The sequence below is a fragment of the Dipteris shenzhenensis genome, chromosome 25, assembly GCF_047967505.1.
Source record: "Dipteris shenzhenensis isolate YYH24624 ecotype China chromosome 25, Dip_SZ_1.0, whole genome shotgun sequence".
Taxonomy (NCBI): domain Eukaryota; kingdom Viridiplantae; phylum Streptophyta; class Polypodiopsida; order Gleicheniales; family Dipteridaceae; genus Dipteris; species Dipteris shenzhenensis.
In genome coordinates, this window is record NC_141620.1 from 43842889 (window position 1) to 43861240 (window position 18352).

General features: G+C 43.9%; 1 protein-coding gene across 4 annotated transcripts; it reads left to right on the forward strand.

Annotated features, from left to right (window-relative positions):
- The first annotated feature begins 237 nt into the window (after positions 1-237).
- On the forward strand, positions 238-13691 carry LOC147885924 (protein LEAD-SENSITIVE 1-like). Of its 4 annotated transcripts, none has more exons than XM_087396306.1 (3): positions 238-407; positions 647-762; positions 12670-13689. In XM_087396306.1, the coding sequence occupies exons 2-3, from the start codon at positions 669-671 to the stop codon at positions 13305-13307; spliced, it is 732 nt and encodes a 243-aa protein (XP_087252432.1). In that variant the 5' UTR covers positions 238-407; positions 647-668; the 3' UTR covers positions 13308-13689. The 4 variants fall into 4 exon arrangements, with proteins under 4 accessions (XP_087252432.1, XP_087252431.1, XP_087252430.1 ...); XM_087396305.1 differs by having other exon boundaries at positions 238-372; positions 12670-13688; XM_087396304.1 differs by having other exon boundaries at positions 389-474; positions 12670-13688.
- The last annotated feature ends 4661 nt before the right edge of the window (positions 13692-18352 follow it).

Here is an 18352-nt window from a genome sequence, read left to right on the forward strand (position 1 = left end):
GGTGGTGGGGCTTGAAACCACAACCTGTTGCCACATGCCCAAGATGCACCATGGTGGTGTGCGCGCCCCGCCAAGAGCCAGCTTGGGCGGGTGAGACTTTGGTGTGTAAACTCCCTAAGATGGTGTGGTAATGTCCCTTGGGAATTCTTGTTTTGTGAGTGGGCGATGGTTCCTGAAATTGAAAGTGCCAATAGCGCTCCCATAGGGGGGTGACCAAGATAGAATCGTGAGCTACTTGAACTCAAGATGCAGAGAGAGGGGGAGATTCCGACAAGTGACTCCAACAACGACATGGTGGAGTCCTTGTTGCGAGTGACTCGTGAGTGTGTTCTTCATCATTGCCTTTGACCCGTCAGCAGTGTGCCGTTTCAGGTCGTCACGATTCCCTTAATCTGTTTCAATTCTCGGTATGATGTTACATTTTGTGCGTCATCATGAATTTGTTTGCTCCTGTTACCCGATCCGGATCCGAGTGTACATCTCATTCATCCGTCATGTCGATTCTAGTCCATGTCTAGTTTTGTTGCCGTTGGTGGGTCGTTGATCGGACCTTCTGATAAACGGCGATGAACCTTACCTATGTCGCCCGCCAGTTTCACGATTTTTTCTTTCCTGTCTCACCTTGAAGCTATTTTCTGATCCACAGAGCTCAACAATCAACATAGACCATGGGTCTCCTCTCTAACAAAGTCGAACCTCAAGACCTTCACGCTGGCGATCACATCTACTCTTGGCGTGCATATTACAGCTACGCTCATCACGGTTAGCTCCTCGAAGATTTCCTTTGCGACGTCCGATTGCTCGGCTTGTCTGGCGTTTCCTTGTTTCTGGTTATGAGTTCCACGTTTTCGAAGAAAGACTTGTTTTGCTGCTTGCCTTTCCTTTTCTGAGTTGTCTGGCCATATTCACACGGTCAAATTTGCGAGACCACAGGAGCGAATAAGCACGTACAAAGCACCTGAGTCTGCTTTCTCAAGAAGCATCGGAAGATCCAGTCGTCCTCATTAAGCAATTAGATGTCCGATCTGCCTAGTTTATTATGCTATACAAGCCGCCGAATTTCTCTTTGGAAAAAGTTGAATCGTAACTGATTCCTACCCTTGGAGGCCAAAAAGGCGGCTTTTTGGGAGGATTTTCAGGCGAAATTAGTGGCAGCACCGGTTCCCATCCCTTTCTCTATTACCACTCATTTTCGATCCCCCCCTCTACCACCCTCGCTCTTCGCTTTCTCTAGTCTCAGGCTCACCCCTCCGGGTAGGCCCTATGAATTGCAATTCATCTTGTTGAATTTGAGTCGTCTCACGGTTATCCTCAGCCGCCACGTGGACTGCTACATCAGCAGGCCAACACAGCAGGCAGCTACGTCAGGGCAGCCACATCAGTGCTACATCAGCGTGCCACGCCAGCAGTAAGGGGGCCTATATAAGGGCAGTCCCTTGGCCCTTCATTTCATCCATCTTGAGAGCTTCTAGCCTTCAGCCAGTAGCGTTTCCAGGTTCCATCACGCACGGTTCGGTCTGTAGACAGGGACTGCCCCAGGGCAGTCCCTTAGTTGCAGCTCTACAGTGAGGGGTATTCCCTCTATACAGTATTCTCTTTTTCCTTTTGCGGTGAGGGTTATTCCCTCCATAGAGTACTTAGAGCCCCATTGGGCAGATATATATTCATTTATTGTTTCCCTCTTCAGAGGTCCTTATTTTTCTCCCTCAGAGTCTGACACTCACTCCACAGTTCCACTTGTGTTTTAAGTACACATTTCATCTCACTTGTGTTATTTGTGAGTAGAGAGAGAGTGTGAGTTAGGCTTTCTCCTTGCTACATTTTGTAGAGCTTCAGATTTTCGTTCCTAAGATAGGGAAGGTTCAGTTAGGGACAACCACAGTTTTATAGTATAGACAAGATCCAGAAAGGACACCATGAGTACTAGTGACAAGTCCAATACTGGTGGGGAGGCAGGATCTGCTTCCCAAGCCCACCACCACAGAATCACCCCTGGCCACAGAGGCCCCAGTGACAATTTCCGCCATTGTAGCCATGATGCAGGTGCAGCAACAAAAGTCAGAGAGCCTTTTTCATGCATGCTTCAGCTCCAGGAGTAGCGGGATGATCGTGAGCAGGTTGCCAAAGAGCGCGAGAGAGCAGCTCGGGAGGCAAAACGAGAGCACATTTCTGAGGCTCAACAAGCCAAGGAGCTCAGACAGTGGGAGGGTCAAGAAGGAAAGGAGCTTAGAGAGCGCGAGGCTGAGAAGCCAGGGAGCTTAGAGAGCGCATCGCTTGGAAGAACGAATAATGGGGCCGACATTCTCATTAGGAGACAAGGAAAAGGAGAGTTCAGATAGTGGATATCATCTTGAGGACACGATGGTGGCAGAACCAGGGCTTGGATATCAAGGTCTCAGGCCATGGGTCAACGTTCATCTCGTGGCTTAGGGATATTCCGCCTCGACCTTTGATTTCAGCAGTTTCGAGGGCTTGAGTTAGGCCCCTCAGCTGGAAGGATTACTACGGATGTTTTCCTCATGTCGAGTCTCCCTCCCTCCCTATCACCAATACGACTGGAGGAGCATCGCATTGAGCATCTTCCTAGGTCATCACCCCGCCAGCAAATATCCTTACTAGAAGTTAGCGGAGGAGATTGAGATTCAATTCTCTTAGATCAAGATTCATGAGCCAGGTATATCACAGTCAGCTACCTCCTTTCAGCATATTGGGAGGCCTTCTTCATTCCCTAATTGGAGTTTCAACAGAAGGGGGTGTCACGGGCATCCGACTGCTATGTGGATTGCCACATCAGCAGGCAACCACACAACCAGCCATGTCATCATAGGTGCAAGGCAGCCACATCAGCAGGTGTGCAGGTGCCACGTCAATGCTACGTCAGCATGCCATTGGGCGGAGTACCACGTGGCAGTTGGTGGTTGGCTGGAGCCAACCTTGCAGTCGGTGCTGGTCGGGACAGGGATCTGTCCCTGGTTGGTTAGTTAGGGCCCAAGGGGGCCTATATAAGGGCAGCCCCTTGGCTCTTCATTTCATCCACCTTCAGAGCTTCTAGCCTTCAGCCAGCAACAGTTCCTCAGGCGAGGATCACTCCAAAAGGAAAAAGAGAATACTGTAGAGAGGGAATAACCCTCACTGTAGAGCTGGAACTGAGGGGCTGATATGGGGCAGTCCCTGTCTGCTGCTTTACCAAACTCAACCGGGCTGATGGAACCTGAGAAGGGCATGAAGAGTCTACCGGACTTCTGCGCCTATCGTGCCTTATAGTATCTATTCTTTCAGTTGTATTGAGCCCTATTGGGCATGTATTATTTCCCTTTTTGGAGGCCCGCTATATTCCTGCCCCCAAGTCTCACACTCACTCCACAGTTCCACTTGCGTTTGAGTGCATATTTCATCTCAATTCTGTTATTTGTGAGTAAAGAGAGAGAGTTAGGCTTTCTCCGTGCTACAGACAATGCCTATCCCAAAGAGAAATGGAACAAAGTGGAGATTTTTCTTACAAGGTAAGTACAGATCCATATAGTGCATCCCCAATGTCAAAGACCTCTCATCATATTTTCTATAGAGCTATAGAGTCAAATTTAAGCCTGCGAAAACCTTGGCATGAGAGAGAAGCGTAGCTGAAAGATACATTTCCTCAATTAAGGAATCAATAATGGAGGTCAGGCATATGAACACATATATGATTCATGCCCCTCCTTCAATTTTGTGTTTTTGGTGCAAAGCTTATATCTGCACATAATACGTGAACACATTTACAAAGATCTTATTTTTTCTTGGAATTTTGTATTGTTTGGAAATTCGTGTTGTGCTCCAAGCATAGAAGGAAGATTGGCTTGATACCAAAGAAATGTTTGCAAGGGATTCAGGGAGGAGCAAGTACACAAATGATCAACAAGGAAGGTTTCATGTATACATAGCTACTTACATTTGAAAATTACTGAAATGCAATGTGTCTTTTTAATATGCTACTCCACCATACTCCCTGAAGTGGATGCATGCATTTTACTTAATTCAAAGCTTATAAGTAATGGGTTCACCCAAGTGATTCCTGAGTCTTTGGAAACCCAAATGGCAGCTTATGCTTGGGTATTGATAGCTTTGCCTTTGATTTTTAACCTTTCTCATTTAGTCATAATTTGTCTAAAGCCGCATACAAACTCCCTTTTTGTTAAAAAAGTTCAAAACACAGCCGGCGTAGAGCTTGTGTGGGCCTCATGATGGTACTCTGCACCACACCTTCTTGCTACTCTATTGGACAGCTTAGCGTAAGGCATTGTTTGCCCTGTTGACCCTTGACCTCCTTGCTGCTGTGAAGGCAGCCCAATGGTGAGGCACAAGACTCCCTTGATTCCTTCCTTGCTGCACAATACTGAAGTGTGCCAGATCTCCTCCAGCCCCTTTGGTTCTGCATGTCTCTGACCTCCTGGCGCACCCCAACCAGCTTCTGCAGCTCTAAATAGTCTCTTCCAGGTGCGTATGATTACTGCGTGGCTTCCCAGCTCCAGTCCCTGACCTGTTCTTTAGCTCCATCCTGCTCTTGTCTGTGCAGCCGTTGCTGTTGGTCCTGGTCACATGTATTGTCTCATGAAAGGGCCCTTCTGCCCCCATTGGTCAGGGCTTTTCCAGCCCTTCAATGACAGCTGGTCATGTTCCTTATGCTGCCTACATGGCAGCCTGTATGCTACCCATGTGACAGCCCTGACTTTCTTCTCAGCTCTGCCCCCGTGGCATCTCTGAGACCTATATGGCGCACCTCCCTCATGCTCTCCTCATGGTGGAGGCACAGACGGGGAGGTGATCTTCTAAACTCCAGCACTTCATTCCTTTGTTCTTTTGTTGGTTCTATAAAAAAGGTTGGATATATTCTAGTCTTTTGAAGGGGTGTGTGTGTGTGTAGACACAGACACAGGCACAGGCACAGGCACAGGCACAGGCACAGGCACGGACACACACATCTCTGTGCGTGCGTGCGTGCCTGTGCGTGTGCGTGTGCGTGTGTGCGCGCTCGCGCGTGTGTGTGTGTGTACACAATCTCCGATTCTCATTCTGGGGAGCTCGAACAAAACTTGACAAGAGGGAGTTTCTTGGTCCATTATGAGGGTCGAGTAGCATTATTCAAACTTCAATAATTTTGAATGGTGAAATGCATCCATTTTCCATCGGGCAATGCATCAACATGGGAATTTGAATCCATGGTGCACACATGGAAAGGCACCATTAGATTGCAATGATCCATTTTTAATGCTAGCCTTCATCACGGTTGAGTTTTTCCTTACACATCTAGAGTTCTAATACAAACTGAGTACAAGATAAATGAATGCTTGTGTAGATGTGTGTAAAGCAAATGTTTGTCAATGAGGTCGTCCTATAGCTAGTAAACTTGGCATGCGTGATGAGTTTATGGTTGTCGATGTTGTGTGTGACAACTTATCATTAAAGCTGCACAGTTTGTGTTGTTTTTAGAGGATGGGTTTTGGCATGTTCTTGAATTCATATAGATATGTGTAGGTCTTCCTTTGACCTAAGGGCATGTGAACCATGTCGAATTGCACCCCTAGTCATTAGCCATGTCGGCACCATGTGAGGTCATGATGGTGGGTGGCAGTTGATCAATCGTGTGACGGAGGGTCAGTTTGATTGATGTAGACATTGGGGCTTGTAGAAATTCAATGGTTGTAGGGTGGGCTTGGAGATGTCATATGGCGTCCTCTTTATTACTCTCAAAATTGGTCTATTGGCTATATGGAAGGCTTATTGTCTAGATATTCACATCTTTGTTGCTTTCATTTGTGAGATCAGAAAATTGAGTAGGCAAATGCGCAAGCCTCCCAATTGGAGGGCTTTTCATGAAGCGGTTAGCACCATTGTTTCCAAATGACCCATTTTGGAGTCCGAAATTCTCCGAATGCTAATGCTTTACGATATGCGATGCTTTTAATGTGTATATGATTGGAGCTTGAGGGATGAAGCAAGGGATCGTTTGATATATTGCTTTGTGATAGAGACACAGATTTCTCATGTTGAGCATTGATGGCTCGGGATTTTTGGTATGAAACAAGTAAGAGAGGCAGGCTGTCTCAATGTGTAATTGGCGAGAGGACACTTGGAACTGCCTAGTTGAGGTTCTCAATGGAGTCCCGGGCCTGCGAACCATGTGCATGTCTGAGTGTACCAACTCTTATAGTCTCCCTTTGACGCCAATGCCATACATGAGGTCAGAACCATTCAAGGTAGCCTACTTTGTCGTGATGTCGTGGTGCCAAAATCCCTAAGTCTATGATGGCTGTAAGTGACCATCTGAAGACTCTGCTAGTAGGATATGGTGTGGGTTCGATGACTTACTGCATCATCCGTGCAAGAATCAAAACCTCTAGTCTCTCCACTTGGGACCGATAGATCTGGGCACCAAAAGGGTGTGCTGTACATTGCGGCCGTACAAATAAGTGTGTGTGTGTGTGTGTGTCTCTGTGTGTGTGTGTGTGTGTGAGAGAGGTGTGTGTGTGTGTGTGTGTGTGTGTGTGTGTGTTTGTGTGTGTGAGAGGTGTAGAGAGACCCGCGACCTGTTCGCCCTGCCTGCCTTGCCCGGCCTGCTCCTCCCAGCGTGCCCCGCTTGCTTTCTCTGCTATCAGCCTGCACCTCATTTGCTTTCTGCTCCCGCTTTTTCCTTAGTCTCTTCAGCCACCTCTCCCGTCGCCTCTATTCAGCCCGTCTTTGTTGCTTCCGACTATGTTTATCCCGCTTTTTTCCAATCTTTCCTACCTTTTACCTTTTCCTCTGTATATTTGTTGGTTTCTCCTCCCCTTTCAGTTCTCTGCATTTCCAGCTTTTCTCCATGTCTGATAGCCCTATCCTCAAGGCTTACGCTCGTCGTGATTGTGCTCCGGACCAGAAGCACATCAATATGGATTCAACCCACCTGGCTGATTGTTCCATGGAGGATGCTCACTATGTTTTTGATATGTTGCATGCCTTGGTTTCTCCTCTGCGGAAACTTTCTCAATCTGCCGTTATCATTTCCTTTCCAGGTAAGGTGCCTTATGCCATGGATGTGGGTCAATGGATCAATTCCATGTTGGGAGGCGGTTTTGTGGAAGGGGTTTACTTGGCATCCAGGGGCTTCTATGAAGTTCACTTGTCCGAAGCTAATTATAAGCAGAAGATCTTGGAGATGTCTCCATTGCATTTTGGCAGGCAAATGGTGCATGCAATGCCTTGGTCTCCAAATAAAGACTATCAGAGTCTTATCCAGCATCGTTGCCCTGTATGGGTTGAAGTGGTGAACTTATATGCGAGCTGAATTGCCTGGCCTGGCCAGCACTTTGGGACAAGTCATTTGCCCACCCCGTCCTACAGGCAATAAGAATCGCTTTTGCATCCTTTGGGATACAGATTTGCCCACTCCGCTTTCTATTGCAGTAGAAGTGGAGGGCCTCAATTTGGGCCAAAAGTTTTTTGCTTTGAAATGGGGCACTTTTGCTGGGGCATGTTTCGATTGCCACAAGTTTGGCCATTTACAATCAGAATGCCCTTCCCTTCTACATCCACCTCCTCCTGCTGCCATTCCTCAGGATGCTCATACTGTTGCTCCCCCTCGTGCTACCCCTCCTCCAGCTGACACAGTCAAACCTACCCAGCATACAGGAAGCCAGGCAACCACAGGGCCAAAAGGCAAAGACAAAGGTAAGGCTAAGCAGGTTGACATTGCAAAGTCTGATGGCTCGAAAGTGCCAAGGAAAACTCTCTCTCTACAACCAAGGCCCTTACAGTCTCGAAATTGGGATGCCTCCGCACCTTCCCCTGGGCAAGCTTCTTCTTCTTCCACTTTCGGTCATTCTCTTGGCAATTGGGTCTCCGTTGTTAAGACGGGCATCCCCATCTATGATGATACTGTCTCCCCCCAGGTGTTTACTGCCATGGGTCAGCTTGACCCAGATACGATGGTGGATGCCTGACACTCCTTGTTTCATGGAGTACATATCATACACTGTATATATTCTTTATGAGTACTTCCTTCGGTGTTTTACCTACAATGTACAGGGTCTTTGTAATGCTAATAAATGGAGGTTGTTTTGGCATTATGTACATACTTCTCATCCAGACATTGTGTTCCTCCAAGAGCATAATCAGCACCGGTTTGTTGGACGGAGGGATTACTTTGCAGGCTATGATATTTTCTATGCGGGTAACATGCAGTCTTCGGGCCTGTGTGCCATTGTCCGCCATGAATTGCAGCCGTTTCTGAAATTTAATGATCCCCATGGGAACTGGTTAGTCATTCAATGTTTGGTGGGACAAGATGCCTATGATATTGCATCTGTTTATGCTCCTCAGGTTTCTGCCTCCCGGGCCCGTATTTGGGAACAATTACAGCACTTTGACTGGAATCCGCATGCTTTTCTTTGTGGAGACTTTAATAACTCTCCATCCCCTTCGGATAGCTCCACTCATCATTCACATATGCTTGCTTCTGAGCATAGACAGTGGCACTCCTTTATGGATTCTGTTAATGCTCAGGATGTATGGCTTTCACTGCATCCCCTCCATTCGGGCTATACTTTTCACCATAATGCCTTCACTGATTATTGGGCTCGCTTGGATCGATGGTATATGTTTCATGCTCAGCAGTATGCTGATTTTACATGCCATATGTGGATTGATCACTCTCTGCTTTTGTCTGATCATTCCCCCTTGTGGCTCACCCTTTCCTGTGGCCAGCCAATTGATGACATGCCTCCCGCTAATCGGAGGCCTTTGCTTATCAATAATGCATATTTAAAGCACGCTGAATTTCAGAATATGATACGGGCTGCGCTGGTTCCATTTCGTGGGCATGCAGAGGTGGACATTGATTTTGCCTGGCATGCACTAGTGACTCGCCTTCAAGGGGTGATAGAGGATTATGGTCGAGGTTATATGGCTGTTCTTAGATGCCAGGTGGCTTGGGCAAAGCAGTGTATCAACTCTCTTGCTGATTTTAGTCAGGATAATGTGTTATCTTATTCTCAGGAACAGGATCTATGCCATGCCAAACATATACTTGCTCTCAATGACCGCAGGCAATTACATAAGTGGCAAACTAGAGCCAGGATCAAACCCTTATTGGACAAGGGCTGTTCTTCTAAACTATTTTACAAGAATTTGCATGCTTCCAGGAAAAATCAGTCTATCCATCGTCTTAAAACCCCCAATGGTGTGTGGACCCAGACCTCCTCTCAGTCACAGGATATTTGTGTTCACCATTTCCAGCAGCTCTTCGGATCCCCACCTCCTCCTTCCCAGAATATTATGCAGGCTCGCAAGTGTTTTTTGGATATGATTCGCCCTATTGTCTCGCCGCAGCAGGCCTTATCCTTGGATGCTCCTTTTCTGCAGGATGATCTTACTGATGCTCTTCATAAGGTGGGTAAATCTCGTGCACCTGGTTGGAATGGACTCACTGCTGAGTTTTTTCATACCTTTTGGGATGAGCTTAAGGATACCCTTCTACAAATTATCAATGTGGCTTGGGAACATCAATCTCTCCCTACTTCTTGGAAGCATGGTCTTTTTAAGCTGATACCAAAGAAGCCTTTATGTGAATATTTGACAGACTAGAGACCAATTACCCTTATGCTTGTCATCTACAAGCTTATTTCCAAGATGCTAGTCCATAGACTTAAAACGGTTTTGGATGCTGGATTACATCCCAGACAGTATGGTTTCATTCCACGCAGGCAGATTATGAACAATATAGCCAATGCCATGCTTGGTATTGAGTATGCCAAATACTCCAAGCAGGATGTATTGATTATGCAGGTGGACGTAGCCAAGGCCTTCGATACTATCCAATGGGATTATATTTCACAAACTCTGAGCCACCTCGGGTTGGCCCCAAAATTGTTCATGTTATTTATTGGCTCTATGCGGATGCAACAGCCCAATGTCTTTTGGGCAAACACCTTTCTTCTATTTGGCATTTGGGAAGATCGGTCCGCCAGGGTTGTCCTCTCAGTGCACTTCTTTATGCGGTGGCTACGCATCCATTGCTTCTTCGTTTGGATCACCTTTTGGAAGCTGATTCCTTACATGGTTTGCACATTCCGGGCAGCAAGCCCTTTCTTGCCCAAGCCTATGCGGATGATTCCTTCTTTATGCTCCAAAATACTCCTTCTGATGTTCAAATACTAATGGACACATTGGCTGATTTTGGCTTGGCAGCGGGGCTGTTTATTAATTTCAGAAAGTCTAAATTGCTTCCCCTCACTGCTTCCGATTGGCATGCATTGTTTTGGCCAGGAGAGATTTTAGATTCACATGCTCTCATTCGCCACCTTGGTTATCCTATTGGCTGGTTTCTATCTCCCAAGCAGCATATGCAGTGGTTATTCTCTCGTATGCAAAGGAAGCTACATTATTGGAAGTTGCCTACTTGGCCTCTACATGTCCGTCTGCGCATTGTCCAATCTATCTTGATGTCATATGTGCAGTTTTATTTGCCACTTCTTCCGTGGTCCAAGAAGGATACTTCCACATTCATGTCCTATGCCATGGAGATACTTTGGAAAACAAAGAACCATTGTAAAGCCCTGCGCTTACTCAAAATGCACTTGGTTTGTTCGCCCAAGTCGCATGGGGGGCTTAACATTTTGAATATTCATCTGCATCTCTTAGCGCGAAAGGCTACCCTCCTCTCCACTTTCTTTATGCAGGATCAGCCTTGGACTATTATGCTCGCTACCATGCGTACTACTATGCGATCGCATGTTTACGGACATTGGATTACAAATCATTGGGAAGCAGTTTTAGGCCACTTCTCTGGTAGCATTCCAGGTGCTCCATGTGCTACGGCGCTCATTCGCAATTGGAAAACTGTACTTTCCACTGCTTCTTGGACAGGTCAGCCTTCTCCACAGGGGAATTCCTTTCGCCTTGAAAGTCTACATTGGAGTGCAGTTTTTTCTCCTCCCTTAGCCTTGCGGTATCCCATCAAGGCTTATAATCTAATTAAGACAGGTATTCGTTTTGTGGGAGATGTGGTCGACCAGCAGGGTTATTTCCTTTCCTTTCCTGTCGCTTGCCAAACTTATGCTCTCCGTTTACATCATCACGCTCTCTGGCATGCTATTGGTCTCATGCTTGCCCCTTTTTTGCCGGCCCCTCCTTTGCAGCCTCTTCATCGGCTACAGGATTGGTGTCTCCTTCTGCGCTCCCCTTCTGGACCTCCTATCTCTCTACAGGACCTTACTTCTCACAGGGTCTATCATGGGCTCTGTTCGGTGCCATGGATTCATGATCATGGTAATCGACTCTGGCATCTTTCAAAGCCTTTGATTTGGTGGCAACGAACTCTCGAATCTCTTTGGAAAAGTTCTTTGCTGCTCAAACAACGCCTTTTCCTCTGGCGTTGTTTGGTTGGAGCTCTACCGGTGGGCACTACTTTGGCTCGTCGCGGCATTGCTTCTTCTCGATGTCAGCGCTGTGCTTCTTCATTGGAGACCATCCCACATTTATTATGGTCGTGCTCCACCTCCAGGGATCTTATTCATCGGATTTCGTAGTCTTCGGCTCCGATTTCCTTCGGTGGTTTTTGGCCGCTTCTATTGGATCTTTGGTTGCACCCCTCCCCGACTTTGCTCGTTTGCCTTGTTCCTCGCCTGGGTCCGTTTCTGGTCATTATGGAGCATTTGGTTGCAGAGGACTCATCTATCATTTGGCTCTGGTTCCTTTGATCCATTTTATTTCTTTCGAGGATCCCTTCGTCAGCCACTCTATGATTGTATTCAACAGGGAGATCTGGATATTTTGGTCTTGGATGTTTTTTTCCACTGCTTTTGACTTTCAAAGGTTGACTCCATCACGGAGTTCACCTTCTATATTACATAGTCTTTGATAATTTAAGCTGTGGTTTTACAAAAAAAAAAGTGTGTGTGTGTGTGTGTGTGAGAGAGAGAGAGAGAGAGCGAGCTTGATACAATGAGCGGAAAGGGTGGAGCCTCTAAGTGGGCATCGACACCCAATACGCCAAGAGAAATCTCTGATCTCATGGAGAAAGGCATTACTATGATCATCATCTGGAGGTTGGCAGAGAAGAGGGGGTTGGCGATGTTTGAGGTTGCAGTGGCATAAAGTCAGTATGTGTCGTAAGGTAAAGATTAGGATTCATCCTAGACTCGATAATTGATGATTGATATTTCAGGAGTAACGATACCATTTCTACCATGATTACTGTCCTGTGAAATGCGAGTGCAAGGAGAAAGGCGACAGTCCAACTACCTGCTACTGGTATTACTAGAGATATTGCACGAATCTTATTGGAGGGCTCTGTGAAATGGTCTCCTAGCTATGGCCTTGCGATGAACAAGTGCCACTGTCACTCCCACTGGCTGTGCCTCTAATCTGGTGAGCATGGAGGGAAGGTCTCCTAGTCAGATCTATGCTTAAACCCATCGGCAAGCCTGCCGTGTCTCTTACTTTGGTCCTCAGATCCACCGTCTTCAATGTGTGTGTGTGTGTGAGAGAGAGAGAGAGAGAGAGAGAGAGAGAGATAGAAAGAGAGAGAGAGAGATCCAATGAAAGCGTTTAGAAGAAGCTTTACTTGTTGATATTTTTCTAATTTCTTACTTGGCTATTGGTTTTTGAGGACCTTCATACCACGTTTAGTTCTTATTCATTATTATGATATGACAGGCATTTACATTGGCCATAACAAAGTTATTCATTTTACTCGCGGGCCAGGTCAAGAGTTTGGGACGGGCACTTTCTTGGACCAGTTTCTTGGAAGCTGGGCACCACCCCAGTTGTCCCGAGTTTGTGTTGAATGTAGGCGGCACAGACAGAACAGCAATGGAGTGGTGCTCTCCTGTCTAAACTGTTTCCTCAGTGGAAGACCTCTTTATAAATTTGAGTATGGAGTAGATACAGCCACTTTCTTAGCCAAAGCCCGGGGTGGAACTTGCTCACTTGCACTATCAGATCCGACCGAGGAAGTCCTCCATCGTGCATTTTATCTCTTTGAAAATGGCTTTGGAGGTTATAATATTTTTCGTAATAACTGTGAGGATTTTGCAATGTACTGTAAAACTGGATTGCTTGTTCTGGATGAAAACGCACCAGGAAGAAGTGGACAAGCAGTTTCGATGCTGTTTGGAGTGCCGGTGGCGGCTGTTCTTTTGGCTCCAGCAAGTTTGGTGGTCGGCGCTGGAGCTTATTGTCTTAGCAGATATGCGGTTGATCTTGGCATTCGCCAAGATGTGGTTAAAGTTCCTGTGGAAGACTTGGCTGCCAACATGGGTTGGTCCAAGTCAGAATCAGATGTGAAAGAGTAGCTTCAGCATTAGTGGTCACAGCGAGATGAATTGAATTATGAATGTGAGGAACATGAAAACTCACCTCTACATATATTTATGCAGTAATCTTGTTCTGTTTTGTGTTTGTTTGGTTTGCTTATGAAGAATGACATTTGTGAAGACTGTTCCATCTGTAAGCTGGGAGCCATGCAGTCTGGCATCCTTGGGATATAAGCGCAGTTGGGGGTCACTATACTGCAGCTCCTTTGTCGTCTTTCACTCTCTCTCAGACTGATGTCTTTCATGGATTATTGTTATATATATTGGAAGCTACTGATAATGAGACGCCATTATTGGACTTTGTGATTGCAAATGATACATATATGCAGGAAGAGCAGCACAGGTACTGGACATTTGCAAACAGTTGAGTTAAATGTGGGTAAATTCTATTCGTGTGTGCAGTTTCACCTTTTGAAATAACCAGGCTTGCTCTCAAACACATCAGGAAGGGGACCCAATTGAAAGCTATGGTGCTGAACCCAGATCACCCCCTGAAAATGATCTGGCATATTTAGGTGTGCATGTTGTGACACCCAAAATATGATATGGGTTATTAGATTAGTGCTTTATCAAACACAAATATGTTGGGGCTAGTCAATGCATGTACTTTTGTGTAGTAATGACATAAATAAGGAATAGTTTGAGGGTATTGATTAAAGTATTAGGAAGTAAAGATTGTGTGTCGTCTATGAGGTCAAGTTTTAGAAGAAAACCAGGTTTTCCACTGTGTTTGTAGATTTAAACCCAGGCAGTCTCCTAGCGTGTCCATAGATTTCTGTCCGGGTTGTGGCTGCTGGTTGATGCCAATTCTTTCTAGTGCACAGCAGCTTGCTTCCTTAAGAAAGTTATTGTAGTAGTGATGCTAAGTTCTCTGAAAGATGGTCGTAGGTGTACTTCCAGCTCGTTATGATTGAGTTGATCTGTATGCATTGAGCAGTGAAACGAGAAACATTGAATGTATTTTAATTAGAGTGGAATCTAACCTCTGAAACTATGTAATCATAGGTTTGGAGTTGGAGTATCCTATGCACAATGTAAAATGCTGACCAGCATTCATAGGATGGAACAATGCAAGACAGTTATGGCAAAAAAAGGTGAGATCATATAACCAGAGTTGGAAGTAAATTGCAAAATTTAAACAGAAGACTACAAGTTACTGAGTATTCATTGTTATTCATAAAAATCCCAGCATCCATTGGATGGAAAGCCAGCTCAAGTGTGAGAAACGTGGCAAAACTCTTGCAGAGTTAATCAACAAAGGAAACAGAATAAGGAGAGATTTCGGATGAGTGTTCTCGTCACAACTACCTTCTCATGCTGCAGCATAAATTTCAGAATAATCAAAAGTCCATGGTAAATTTACAGAATGACCTTAATGTAAACACACAACAAAACATGGTTAACTAGAGATCAAATTGAAGAGCGGCTGTTGGGAAGATGAAGATAAGCACGGTGATTTTATGGCAAATCTATACCTTGATCTTGTGTGAATAATACAAGGAATCATGGTTGGAGTCTTATGGCAAAGCTATGCCTTAAATCTCATGTGAATAAATACAACTAAACATGGTTGCACTTAATCTTATTTGAATAAATACAAGTAATCATGGTGCTTGAAAATCAAATTGAAGATGGCAGGGAGGTGGGGTCTAACGATTAGAAAAGTAAATTCAAGACCTTAGGAAAACGATTACTTGGGTAGTTGATTTAAGTGAGGAGTTGTGCAATCTATACCTGGAAAATCACCACATGGATTTGTGGCCTTCAAAGATGAGAAAGTGAAGTGAATAAAGTAAACAAGAGAAAGTATAGTCTATACCTATGGAAAATTGTTACATGGGTTGTTGGCCTTGATTGGAAGCAATAAATTAGACACCTAAGGACAAACAACAAACGGCAATTGCATGGTTGTAACATTTGAGGACAACAATTGCATGGGTTAAGCTTGTAATTAAGGCCAGAGAACTTGGAGAATCCTATACATATCTTATGAGCTCTTCAAATTTGTAGAAGAAATGGTATAAAGAAGCTAATATGCCCAAACACATAACAAATCCAGAGCTACAATATTTAGTCAATAGTAGCTTGCTAAAGGTCAGACACTTTAAACTCTATAGTATACCCTTTATATTTGAGTTACGTGAAGAATAGTAAAAAAGGAATAAAAAATAAGTTAACAAACAACAAACAAAAGACTAAGAAGAAAATTGAAGAACAACTACCAAAGATTGAAGAGCATCATCTAGGTTATTATATGAGAAATTTTGAAAGTATATCATCAAATTTTCATTAGAGATAACTCACAGCAATTGAAAAGCCAATTACAGCTTGAAGATGCACATGGTAATGGAGTGAGATAAAGCAATAAATTAAAAATCATCAACTTTACCCAAAAAAAGAGGAGCAAGAGACTTTATGGAGCTACTTGAAAACAAGAAAGCAATCAAGATGGGAGCAAAAAGCAATCAATTACAAAAGGATTTACAAAATTAACTACAATAAAGATGGCATCGTAAAGAGATACAAAGTGGGTTGTAAACATATGAAGAAGACTACGATGGAATTGTCGTATTATCTTCTAAAATAAAAACAATATGTTGTCTTTGATCACTCACAATAATTAAGAATTAGAGCATTGATGAATTAGATGTCAAAAATCAAGATACTTAGATGAAGAGGAAGTGCCAAAAGAAAATGCAAAATCTAGGAAGAAACATCTAGTGTGCACTCCTCCCTTCTCCCTCTCTCCCACCTTCTCCAATCTTTCTTTGACTTTTCAAATATACAAATCTATTGCACCATACCAACTTCCTAATTCTGCGGATGGAGGAGCCAAAGATGAACATGTCATGAGTCAATGTGGATCCACTATGAGGTTGATCTACAGAAGAAGTCGGGTGTGAAGTTGATCGAGGTAGCTATGAAGATGCAATCTAGAATGTTGTGACAAACAAGAGTGTCACCAAACCAAGATAAGTGACAACACTACATAAGACATATGCAAAACCAAAATAAGCTTTGTTATTGTAGTTGTTGGAGTTTTTATTACTTTTAGTATTTATGACTGTGCATAGTTACTATCAACGAGGAATCCACGGGCTACATAGTAGCAAAGGCTAGAGAAGCAAGTATGGTACTTGCAAATAAGTGACTTTGCTCTTTGCTCATGTTCCATAAACCTAAAGAGCCATGATAGTAGCAGCTTGTGGGCAGGTTCCATGGGGAAGGCCTAATAGCCTGAATATCCTAAATGTTCAAGTAACATGAGCTAAAGGTAGGTAGTCCACAATGGGAGTTCCTAAACATCTATGGGCATCATATGCAATTGAATTTGTCATAAGCTCATGAGGGAGCAGTCGATTGTAAGAAGGCCTAATAGCCTTGATTACAAAAGAAAATGCACGAGAAGCATGTAAGTTGCTGAATGTTGAGATGACAAAGAAATGCTATCTAAACCAACTAGTAGTCTTGGATCCTCCACAACATTGCATCAAGTCGATTATGCAAGACAAGCATGGATGCATGCCGGAATACTATCGTTTCCCAATTTTCTTGATAGCAAAAATCAATAATATCAATTGCACTATGACAGGACTAAACTGATGCTGAAATATCCTCATGCTTAGGACTGATTTGTTGATCACAATTGGTGGTAAAATCTTAATCAATAATCAATGCACTATGGCATAAATACCTAAAATGGAAGGGCCTCATGTTGGAGCTTACCTGCAAATATGCATGATTACAAGGTGGAGTGTGATCTATGCAAGCATATGATATCTATACTTTACTACAAAAAATTAGAATGTACATTATTACAAAAAATCAAGCATATGATGGTTGTACATTACTACAAAAATCAGAGTGTACTGATGTTACTGCAAGGGTCTCATCCTGAGGACTTACGCACGAATCTACATGATCAAAAGGTGGGTTCTGATTTATGCAAGTATGTGATGAATTTGTTCCATTTGCGATAGTACAAGGGGTTTCCATTTTCTTAAGATCTATGAACTTTGAATTGGAATTGTATACTGGTACACCCTTTTGCATAAAAAGAATGAAGTTGTTGCTCTTTTCGGATACTGATTTCATCTAAAGTCATGATTGCAATATCATCACTATCATTAGAAGGTGAATGGCACCATGCTGGACATTGTCTCATCTTCTGTTCAAAGTATCTACCCATAAAAACTCTGAGATGCTTCACTTGGAAGGTTGTTGAATGTGGATAGAAGAAATACTAATTTGTGAGCATTTATTGACGTAAGAATGGGCTGAAAGCTGAGACATCTATGGAACTTATGCTCAATCCATTTTGTTTGGAATACTCCCTGTAAAACAAAATATTTTGTAAAATATAGTCCACATTACAACATGAAGGGGTTCTTCGCAAATATTTTGATGGAATATCTTGATGTAAAAGGTCAAAGCTAAATACGATAATGGCAAAAATGTGTTGAAAACATCTAAGACGCTTTAAAAGTCGAAGAAAAATGCCAAAGATAGATAAAACAATGTGGAGTACAAAATAATTGCAACTATCCAATAGCAAAAAAAAGAGATTATTGTACCAAGTGAGTCATAAAGTCTAATATTTTCTTGATCCCTAGGACTGACGTTTTGAGGATTCCAACTCGGCCAAGGGAAAGCTTGTAGACCAAAGGACAAAGTGTTGAAGGACAAGTTAGGAAAGTGAGAAGTAACCCATCAACATTGTATGGAGAATTCCTAGTGTGTAGGTGGCAATAGGCAACAAGTCAAGCAGCACTACATAACAAAGTGAGGCGACAAACTTACCCATGAACAAATATGGAGAGACAGAGGAGAAGAGTGGAAATGAGGAGAGATAACATAGTTAGAGAGCACACTACAAATGACTAAATGTATAGTAGATTTAGTTAAAAATAGTGAATTTATACAAACCCCTTTAGGGGTAGGGTTAGGGTTTCCAACCCTTGTGCCTTTTAGCACTCTTTTGTGTTAGTGCTATGCACATATGATATTGAGATAAATCCTCAACA